At 44.5% G+C, this 11,523-nt stretch overlaps 1 protein-coding gene across 1 annotated transcript in view; it reads right to left on the bottom strand.

The window, feature by feature from the left end:
• Positions 1-4,300: 4,300 nt before the first annotated feature.
• LOC147729450 (scavenger receptor cysteine-rich type 1 protein M130-like) overlaps positions 4,301-11,523 on the bottom strand; it is a 541,776-nt gene continuing 534,553 nt past the window's right edge. The window contains exon 6 of the mRNA XM_086953997.1: positions 4,301-4,800. Coding sequence (XP_086810123.1) covers positions 4,301-4,800 — 500 coding nt within the window. The remainder of the gene's footprint in view (positions 4,801-11,523) is intronic.

Genomic DNA, 11,523 nt, shown 5'->3' with positions numbered 1-11,523 from the left:
CTACTATTACCGAAACTGCTGGTGCCCTTAGCAATTTGACAGCTGAGCTTCAGGCGGATAGACTCATGACGTTGCAGAACCGTATGGTTCTAGACGTTATACTTGCAGATCGAGGTGGGGTATGCAGAATGATCCAATCGAGCTGCTGTGTCTTTATTCCTAATAATGCTCCAACGGTCTATGAGGCGATCTCTAAGCTACACAAGATTTCCGACTCTATTCATGTAGACAAGGGAAACTGGTCCTTCATGGAGTGGTTTTGGACTCTGATCTCAGCGTGGGGATGGAAGGTTCTAATGGTCATTGGTGTCATCTTAGTATTCCTATTCTCATGCTGCCTGATTATCCAGTGTGGTCCTGCTCTGTGTAGTCTTTGTGCTGCAACCTGTCTTAGGAAACCACCTGCGTTTGGAGAAAAGGCACGAGAAAGGATGATGATACAACAGCATGTCACTGACCTGATGAGCATAGAATTAGACTCTGACATAGACTGAGTAATTGCCTATGTAAGGGCAAAAGGAGGGTCTGAGGTTCCGTGACGATTTGAACCCGTGTTATCAATATTGTCGGAAATACATAATATTGGTATCAGCGAACCGCAAATGATCCATTTAGCATATCCTGGTGTTTTCGCTACGCTACGAGCAAGAGTACTCCTTTTATAAACACATTTCTGATCTACCCACGGCATCCATCTTAGATCATGGCCGCCATTTTGTGTTTCTTGCCCTCACATATGCAATAACCTCTGATCACTTCATTTCGATTAAGGACACGTAGCCTTAGCCGGAGATTCACCTCTTTCATGACACGTGCACCTTAAACCAGATCACGCTGTAGCTGCATGACTCGACAAAGGCTACCTCCTCTGCCCGAGGCCAGTCCTGCTAAACTGGTCTTCGTGTCCATTGTCCTGATCACGATTAGGCGGCCGAAGCCGGTAGCCTTGCCCATTTACAACCCACAAACATCCCTTATCCCACTTTTCTATCTTCCACACCTGGCTCCGTTCCTTTCTTTCTGAATCTTTATTAGGGGGAGGTAACGAAATTTACGATGAGGCGGTCCGGCTCTTGAATGCAATATTGACAAGGGATTGTGATGAACTAGTGGGAACCCCTCTTCGTAATGTTTTGACATCAGATATTGTCGACGATTCCTGTGTACGCCAAATATTTATTGTTTATGACACAAAGGTTTTGGGAATATACTAACATGTGAAGAATTCGCCTGAAGGCCAAAATTTAGTATATAAGGAGCAACCCTCTTTGTACAATTCGAACAGGCTCCTAGTTACTGCCCATGCGTAGTTTCTGTGACTTCTGTGTCCCTGCAGTAATAAACCTTTGGTCCTTGACGCCACCATCGAGAAGCCCGTGTTTCTGTTCATTTGTGCACCAAGGCAGGTGGAACTCCGGGGTCTTTGGGTGTTGTTCCCTGACACCTCTGGACGGAACCAAAAAGTCCAGAACTCCAGTGGGTAGCGTAGTAGTGTTTTATGGTTAAGGGTAGTGTAGGGGTGGGAGTAGTGTGGGTAGTGTAATAGTGTTTTAGGGTTTAGGCTAGTGTAAGGGTGGGTAGTGTGGGTAGCGTAGTAGTGTTTTAGGGTTTAGGGTAGTGTAAGGGTGGGAGTAGTAAGGGTAGCGTAATAGTGCTTTAAGGTTTAGGGTAGTGTAGGGGTTGGAGTAGTGTGGGTAGCGTAGTAGAGTTTTAGGGTTTAGGGTTGTGTAGGGGTGGGAGTAGTGTAGGGGTGGGAGTAGTGTGGGTAGTGTTGTAGTGTAGTAATGTTTTAGGGTTTAGGGTAGTGTAAGGGAAGGAGTAGTGTGGGTAGCGTAGTAGTGTTTCAAGGTTTAGGGTAGTGTAGGGGTGGGAGTAGTATGGGTAGTGTAGTAGTGTTTTAGGGTTTAGGGTAGTGTAGGGGTGGGAGTAGTGTGGGTAGCGTAGTAGTGTTTTAGGGTTTAGGTTAGTGTAGGGGTGGGAGTAGTGTGTGTAGCGTAGTAGTGTTTTAGGGTTTAGGGTAGTGTAGGGGTGAGAGTAGTGTGGGTAGCATAGTAGTGTTTTAGGGTTTAGGGTAGTGTAGGGGTGGAAGTAGTATGGTTAGCTTAGTAGTGTTTTAGGGTTTAGGGTAGTGTAGGGGTGGGAGTAGTGTGTGTAGCATAGTAGTGTTTTAAGGTTTAGGGTAGTATAGGGGTGGGAGTAGTGTGGGTAGTGTAGTTGTGTTTTAGGGTTTAGGGTAGTGTAAGGGTGGGAATAGTTTGGGTAGTGTAGTAGTGGTTTATGGTAGTGTAAGGGTGGGAGTAGAGTGGGTAGTGTAGTAGTGTGGCAGTGTTTTTGAGTTGGAGCAGTGTAGGGGTGGGAGTAGTCTGTTGTGTAGGTGTAGGGATAGGGATGTTACTTACCTTGCATACTTTTACCACAAGTATAGCTTTACAACGCATGCCTTTGCATTGTAATGGCATGCGTGGTAAAAGCATACTCGTGGTAAAAGTATGCAATGTTATGGTATGCGATGTCATTGACATTGCGTACTAATACCCGCGTTGTAATGGCATGCGTGGAATTAGTATGCGATGTAATGACATACATTCATCTACCAGTGGTTACTGGTTGTGTGCTACAATTGCTATTTGGTGCTACGATTGTTCTATGTTCTAAGTGCTATTCCTACAAAGTGCTATTTCTACAAAGTGCTAGTTCTACCAAGTGCTTAATCCTGACAGTGATCCAGGTGGCCCTGTCCCGTGTATACAATCCCCTGTAAATTCTGCCCGTGCCTGTTGGCACAGTGTAAATTGTGTGTTTATTATCTAATGTGTTTGGTATAATACAAAGGCTATTTTTATGTATAACCTTGTGTGGAGTTTCCTTTGTGGTGGGACTTGGGTGTTGTTGCTGGGTGCCTGCGCAAACGCTTTGCACCTTGCCTCCGGGATAAGCCTGACTGCTTGTGCCAAGCTACCAAGGGGCTGAGCAGGGGTTATCTTGGCGGGTGACTTACTTGCCCTGACTACAGTGGTGGTTTCTTCTTGGCTTTGGTGCAAGCCTTAGCCAACCAGAAATCCCATTTCTAACATGCAGCAAGTTACTAACAGAGAGAAAACCTACACTGGCCTCAAGAGGGTGAGCTGGAGACTTGCCCTTTCGCTGTGATGTTTGAGTCAAATGTTGGAATTTCAAGCACAACACAGTCATAGTTGTTTGCTATATTAGCAGTTAATTATCCTGTGCTGTAAATTCTGCTCCACCTCTTTACCAGCAGGGCGCCATGCCCCCAACCCACTCTGAGCATGATAACACAAGGATCTTCTCAAATTGGGTGTTCTTGCTGCAGCATTGACGGGCTGAATATGAAAGATGACCTTCCATCCGGACACAGAGATGGAACATGCCGAATCTTCCAACACACACAATATAACCATCTTAGCATGGGACAAACAGCGGTAGAAAGGAATGTAACTACATTAAAAACAAGTCGCAACGCTCCCCCCAGCCCTCACGGTCCCAGCCCCCTCACATTGCTCCTCACTCCGCTGTCCTTGCCAGGAGAAAAATATTTGCAGTGCTTCAGGTATAACATTTAAATGCGAGACCTATAGCTTAAGAAATAATCAGCCGCCATTGTCCCGGCTGCTTCTAAAGTGAAAGCGAGCATGGACCGCTGAATGTGAGTAAAGCACTTCATGGTGCCTAATGTAGGAGAAACTCAATAAAGAAAATAGTACATGTACTGTGTAGTAACCAAGTAAAGGGGCCAGCAGCCATGGGAGGTTACAAACAAAGACATGTTGGTACTCAGGAGGGACCAACAAGTCTATTTAGGAATCGGAAGACAGCATTTAGGCAAGACAAAGACACAATCCCATGAAAAATATGGGTGGGGGAGTGGGCACGGCTGCTCGCCCGTTCTGTACTACAACAGATCATTGCCAGAGCAGGCTCGACCTAAAAACAGTGCCCCCCAAGGACATATCCAACTGCGGCTGCTCCGACTTCCCATGACACTCTAGGTCACTGCTGCTGGTCACGAGCTCCAAGGTGAATATTTCAGAGGGGGCCCGAGTTTACTTGAGTTGTGACAACCTAAGTCAACCAGCTGCCACTTTCATCTTTCACTCTCAGTGAGATGTTCTTGATCAAATCAGGTGACTCTGGGTTTCAGAAAGATTCAAAGACACATTTGTTTAGCTTGCTTTTAGATGAAGCTGTATTGCTTTTTATTGAATAGCATTACCCTTTTATGCAGCTTGATGTATTTTGACATTATAGTTCTTTCAAACACCCGTTTTGAGCCTGTGTGTGATTACTGCAGATAAACGCGTCTTGCGTATGCAAGGCAAATGTACGGATATATTTTCTCTTTAAACGTGGCGGTGAAGGTGTAGAGGTGCTGTCGGTTTGTAGCATCGTAGAAGGACACCAGTCCCTCCTCGTAGTCTACAAAAATCCCCACTTTGCTAATCTCACCAGCAAGATGGTGCTCTCTGTCCATCTCATCGAGCACACTGTAAAATGACTGTTGTTGGTTGAGGAGCCAGAAGCCGTCCTTGGGGCTCAGGGTCAGCGGTGTTTCTTTTATGGATGCGCTTGCCACTCCCATCTTCCACTGGCTAAACAGGTCAAACGTATCATCCCGACCTTCTTCCTGGTCTATGGACACCACCCAGTACCACTTCCCAGAGAGGACCCCCGTGGACCCCCGGACACAGCCGAACAGTTCCAGGCCGGTGTTGCGAATATCCTTCCCGTCACTTCTGATGAAGAGGGTCTCATCTGCAGTCTTCGGATCCACTGACAGGGGTGCTGCCGAGACAAAGGGAATATTATGAGGCCACACACCCAACTTGTCAACACTTTCCAAGAATGCATAGATTTTTCTGGTGCAGAAAAATATATGAAATACTAAGGGGCTTAATAATGAGCTCTTTACGCTTTAGTTGAGCCACTTTTTCTGTCGCTGTGGCACCGCAAAATACATGCCACACTGCGCCTCATTTGGAAAGTGACACAAATCTAGGTTGATGTATCTCTTTGTAAAACCCTGCACTATATTATACCTGCATCAGATATAATGTTTGCCGGGTGGGCATTCCCCCACAAACATGGCTTGCAGTAGAGGTGCAGTGAAATATGCCAGATTTCACCACGCCAATTGAAGGACAACACTTGCATCAAAACCTGCCTCACAGCGGGTGTAAGACTGAAGCAGGTGCATTTAATGAGGCTTGCCCATGTGTAATGACCCATTGCCGGAGTTGCGTCACTTTTGCAACACACTCCAGCAATGCATTATTACTGCGCCTACGGATATGTCAGGAATGCTGACGTATCTGTAAGTCCCAATAGATACAGCAAATTCCTGTCCTTGGGCTCTGCCTAGGCGCAAAGTGGACTGCCGTTCATCAAAGCAGGCAGCTTTGCACCGTGGTGTCAGGGTGCCTGCTTTGAGGAGATGATTTTTTCTGTGCAGAAAGGGAAATCTTTCTGTACAAAAACAATCACAACAGGCTTTTTCCTCTTTCTATGTGTGCTGCTGAATGCATCACACATAGAAAAAGGAGAAATAAAGATATTTTTCCGCTTTTTGCCTCACTTACGCCTCCCCTGGGGAGGCGTGACTTTTTGGGACTGCCTCAAATTTACGTTTTCTCCTAAATCTGGGGCAGTGTCAAAAAACCATGGACGTTGCTGGGAACATGCCCAGCAACACCCGTTGCACGATCCTGTAAAGCAAAAAGCTGCATTAAAGGGAACGATATTTATCAGGCAGCATTAGGCCCAAAAAAGTGGCATAGTGATGCCTGATAAGTATCACTCAGGCTCCTGCACCACAAAAAGTGGCGAAAGGTGATTAATCATTTACATGCCCCTTGCACCATCTCTGCGTCACTTTTAATATGGAAAAAAGTGATGCACAGCAGCACAAGCATCTTGAAAATAATCCCCTAAAATCGCGCAACATTGGCGTGTCCCTCCCTGGAGAAACCCACATTAACTGTGTAAAAGAGGGACAGACCCCTTTAGATGAGGGAAGAGCACTGGTTCAGTTGTTGCAGTGGCCCCAGGCTCCAGTGGTGATGCTGCACCTGTACCAGTGCAGTGTGAGCAGCAGCAAACCAATCAATGATTCAGCAGGTGCAGTGGCACCGGACCCGGCTAGCCAAGGTCCTGAACTTGTGCGTTGCAGTCAGAGGCTTAGATCTCAATGGTGCAGCAAGTGCAGTAGCACCGGTCACACCCAGCGGCACACCTGTACTAGTGTGAGGGGCAGCAATCAATGGTGAGGAAATTGCAGTGGAACCAGCGGTGGTTCCTCCGTGGGAGTGGGGGAGCACTGCCCCCCACACTTCTGAGCAGATAGTGAAAAAAATAAAATCGTATTTAAATGATTTTATTACCATTTAATGTTTCATGCTTTCTGCCAGCAAACAGAGTACGAGAGCAGATCCAGTGTGCCATTGCTACCAATTTTTGGCAGCAGTTAAGAGTGAATATAATCACAGAGGAGGGAGAAAGAAGAAGCTGTGATCCATTCAGCTTCCGTAACTGTATTACAAAAAAATCAAGAGGGGAATGGATCACTTGTCCTGCGTTACCAGGGTTATCAATTTTTCATTCAGTGTACCAATAAAAACCCTCATTCACGCAGAGGATCGGATTGGCAGTATATCTTGGTTCTCCGCCTGACTCTTAGAGACGTGACAGCATCATCATAGGGTTTATTGGCAGGACATTGGGGATGTGTTGAACGAGGTGACTGAAAGGGCCATAGAATATGGACCAGCAGAATGTCTCTTACACTGGTTTCCCCATACCCCCAAAAACAAACTCACGAGCAAGTTTATTGATATGGGGTTGATGGTGGCTAAGAGGGAGATCACTAGGAACTGGAAGGCGAGGGTGGGGCCAACTCCACGGAGGTGGCGGCAGGAATTTCTAAAATGGGCGACGGCTGACAGCACACACGGGTACCAGCTTGCGCGCAGGACCCCTAGCCAGACAGCGGCTGACACTGCGACCTCATGGGAAGTAATGGTACAGGCACTCAGGGATAGCGAGGCTGACGAGGGGGAGGAGGCCCCCGAGGCAGGTAGGGCGGATGAGGCAAGCTGAGGCCCTAGGAGCAGCAGATATGCAGGGGGGCTGACACCAGTACTTCAGGAATGACCGCTATAAGAGCCTTAGACGGGTGGTGGTGAGTGGGGCGGGACAGGGGGGGGAGTTTTAGGTTTTGCGCAGGGGGTGGGAGTTGGGGCTTAGCGCATAGTTGAGTAGAACTGTAAAAGTAGTCATGCACACAATCCGGACACCAACTACTCCTTTATCTTGAACGTCAGGCATGAAAGAGCAGAGACATCATCGCCGCCCAACCCCCGGGTTGTGGGCATGACGGCTGTGTACTGATCGACAAATCATATTGTATACCTGCTCAATTTTATGAAGCTGCTTATATATGTAAGGGCCTGTACAGGTATGACTACAATAAAAATTATTTAAAAAAAAAAAAAATCATCATAGGGTTAGTTTTCATGCTTCCTCCACCCAGAGGTGTACCCCTGATTAGTGCAGTAGTGATCAGTGACACAGGGGTTAATGGAGAGCCAGATAAATGATGTAATAGGTCTGGATTTGAGATATTTAATAAATATTACATGCAATGCATTTTTGAGATTGTTAAGGGATCTTCCACACTTAGTGTGTCCATAAAAAGGTCAATGTGTTTCAGCCCTTGTTTTTTCCCCTGAGGGTCAGATGGGCTTTCTTCAGGACCTCGAGTGAAAAAAGTGGTGCGACTCTGGGAGTTTCTCAGTGTGTATAGACCTTAAAGTTTTAAGGAATTGTGAGAAACTAGATGTATTAGTCTGTTTCGGTTGAGGTCCAACGGTACCTGTAAATATAAAAGGTAGGGGGGGAAGAGACAAACACAAACACGTGGGAAAGTGCTGTCTATTTTTGTTGATGGAAAAGTAAAAATAAAATGGCAATTCTTTATGACTCAAAACAACTATTAACTTAAGGCAAAAGATCTCTCTAAGTTATTTCTATGATGTTAAAAACAAATGTTGTAATTAATGCTTAAAGTACTGTGGTGTGCAGTTTTCCTTCACCCGTTCCACATATGGTATAGTTGGTGGTAAATTCTAAAAATTCCCAGTTCTATTGGGCAAAATGATTTTGTCACAAAATACGCATTGCAGGTGGTGATCGGTGCTTTTATATGATGCTCTGGCCATTACTGCGTCAAAGAGAGCGGTCGGCGCATGTATCCAAATAATGGATAGCACATTTTATTGTTCTTACTTAGTTACTGTATGCTGCACAGAACTCGCGCTTGCTCTTATTGAACAGTTGCAGTGCTCCGAAAAATTATTTTGTGGTATAAGTTCATAGCCATGTTAGTGGTTGTGCTGTTAGCGTTGCTCTTGATCACAATAATGTTTACAAATAGACCGTGCAAATTATGGGCGGTATTTGGTGAAACCTACTGACCTACAGTCATGTCTCACTTAGCAGATTGTAGATAATATGATAAACGCCTTGTGGATAGAGCGGAAGGAAGGTACGGGCACTTAGTTTTATCGGTTTGCGGAAGTATTCTCCCTCGTGAAATACTTGAGTCATACCTTAAGTTTACATATGCGGGCATCATTGGGCGGCCAAGGAGTCTTTCTTGTGCTAAAAAATGTATGGGCATATCACAAATATTATATTATATGAGCTTTTTTACGTTACTGTTTTGTCGTGTAGTGTTCGTTCTTATGCTTCTACCTTCGGCTCTGCTTCAGCACTGCTTGTGCTGACTCTTCCACTGGGGGCCCGGTTGCGCTCAGCTACCAGGTCACATATTTTTGTAAGACAAGAATATGGCCTGAAGAAACACTATGTGGTATGCAGCTGTGTCAAAAAACATTTCTATTTTGAAATTGATATGTTTTCAGTAAAGTATTTGTTGTGAGAACAAATACCAATATAAATATCAATTGTGTCACGCCGTGACAGGCAGCATTATGTAATTATCCAATCGTCATGAACTGTAAGGGATCTTATCTGTCCTGTTTTATGTAGTGATGCCTCAAAGGTATCTATATATAAATAGGGCAGTTACATTGTCAATTGGCCCTAGATCTTTTTGAAGTCCTTTCCCAGGGGAACCTCTCATATTGCAAACTTGGCTTTATGAGCCCTGGTTATGCCTAGATGGTAACAATGAGCTTAGGACGAGTGGGGTAGAGATGTGAATCTGACATTGTGGTCAATTCCTCATATTATTCTTGTAGTTTCTAGGTCAGCCTTCTCGTATTGCTGCGGACATCTCGGATGGTTGCTTTTAGGTCACATTAACTGGAATGCATCTTCAGAGATCGAGGGATATCTCTCTGAGTTGGTGCATGATCTTCATTGTTTCCTCTGGTGTAATTCAGTAATTGAGGCTCAGTCAAGGGATATGATCATTGAGTCCTTGGATATAGGTATTTAGTCTATGGACCCATCTATGCTCATTTTCGAACAGTACTCTCTCTGCATTGTGGATTTTTGTTGTGAGTGTCCACAGAATTATCCAGTTTAGATCGTCCACTGTGTGTTTTGCTTCAATATATTAGTTTCTCATTTTCGTTGCGTTCCTTTTGCATTTCACATTACTCCTGTGTTCGCATATTCTTTGTTTTACCTTGCGACATGTCATCCCTATGCGATGTAAGTTACACAGGCAGGTGATCAGGTAAAGTGCATCTGTCGTATTGCAATTCGTCTGATGTTTTATGGTCCATTTGAAATCAGGTCAAAGTTGGATGTTCTTTGTAACTGTGGTCAAATTACATACGGCACATGAACTATAGCAGGGATTCTGTTCTCCTACAGAACTGTGCATAGAGACCTGGAACCTCAGTGAATTAGGATGACCCAAAACTCACCTCAGCACCCAAAATCCCCGTACCGAGCTAGCTACAGTGTCTCATTGGTCATAACAAACTCCCAATGCTTAGACAAACCAGAACATGAACTTAGGATACCTCAGGTATCGTGGAACACATGAACACTCTTTCGCTTTATAATCATTTCAAACCAGAACGTGGAGTAAAAGAGGACACGTGCATATTTCAAATATTTATTAATCAATGCAAGGTTCTCAAACGCGGTATCTTATATAATACAAGCAAACATATTATAAGAATCAAAGTGATCAGCATAGTTACTAGTCCATAGTAACAAACGGTGATAGCATACTAAAATGCGGAAATGAATAGGAATTAACAACACCTATTTCTCACCCTCCCTATTTAGCCTATTATATTATATCTATGAAGGTCTCTTTTGGGTTTCAGCAGGGCGGGCCCATACCTCTAAATCTCAGGAGGAGAGGATCACATCATCTTCAACCAGCTCTCTGCATGAGAAGCATCATCAAGTGTGTTTTTGCATTCCCAGTAACTCTATCTCAAACCCGCTTAGAGCCCAATGTTGGCAGCAACTGTATTTATGTTATGACTAATGTGGTGCGAGGATCAGACCTCCCAGCAACCTTGTTTGTGTTGAGTTATTCTTAGAGGGTTCAGCACTCACTGTGCAGACAGTGTACCAAGCACGACTGATATCAGAGTAATAACATATTATTCTCAAATAAATCACATCTTTCGTCTAGGTTGAAAGCTACAATAACAATTATGTGTCATGTGCAAACTGAAACCGAAGGAAATATGGCATTTAAACACTTAATAAGCTCATGCTAACTTAACACAGTATATAGAAAAGCAGCATCTATATGACAGTACCACAAGATAGTTTACATGATCACCTGCCCGTGTAACTTACGCTACATAGGGATGACATGTCACAAGGTAAAACAAAGAATATGGGAACACAGGAGTAATGTGAAATGCAAAAGGAACACCATGAAAATGAGTAACCATTATATCGAAGCAAAGCACACAGTGTACCATCTATACTGGATAATACTGGAGACACTCACAACTAAAATCCACAATGCAGAGAGAGTACTGTTCGAAAATGAGCAGAGATGGGTCCATAGACTCAAAAACACCATCCAATGGCTCAATGGTCATATCCCTTGACTCAGACTCAATTACTTAATTACACCAGAGGAAACAATGCAGATCATGCACCAACTCAGAGAGATATCCCTCGATCTCTTAAGATGCATTCCAGAACAATGTGACCTAAAACAAACCATCCCAGATGTCCGCAAGGGCTGGGTAATACCAGAAGGCTGACCTAGAAACTACAAGAATAATATCAGGAATTGACCACAATATCAGATTCACATCTCTACCCCACTCGTCCTAAGCTCATTATTACCATCTAGGCATAACCAGGGCTCATAAAGCCAAGTTTGCAATATGAGAGGTTCCCCTGGGAAAGGACTTCAAAAAGATCTAGGGCCAACTGACAATGTAACTGCCCTATGTATATATAGATACCTTTGAGGCATCACTACATAAAACAGGACAGATAAGATCCCTTACAGTTCATGACGATTGGATAATTACATAATGCTGCCTGTCACAG

The sequence above is a fragment of the Lissotriton vulgaris genome, chromosome 2_1, assembly GCF_964263255.1.
Source record: "Lissotriton vulgaris chromosome 2_1, aLisVul1.2, whole genome shotgun sequence".
In the NCBI taxonomy this organism is placed as follows: Eukaryota; Metazoa; Chordata; class Amphibia; order Caudata; family Salamandridae; genus Lissotriton; species Lissotriton vulgaris.
This window is presented reverse-complemented; position numbering and strand designations above follow the sequence as displayed.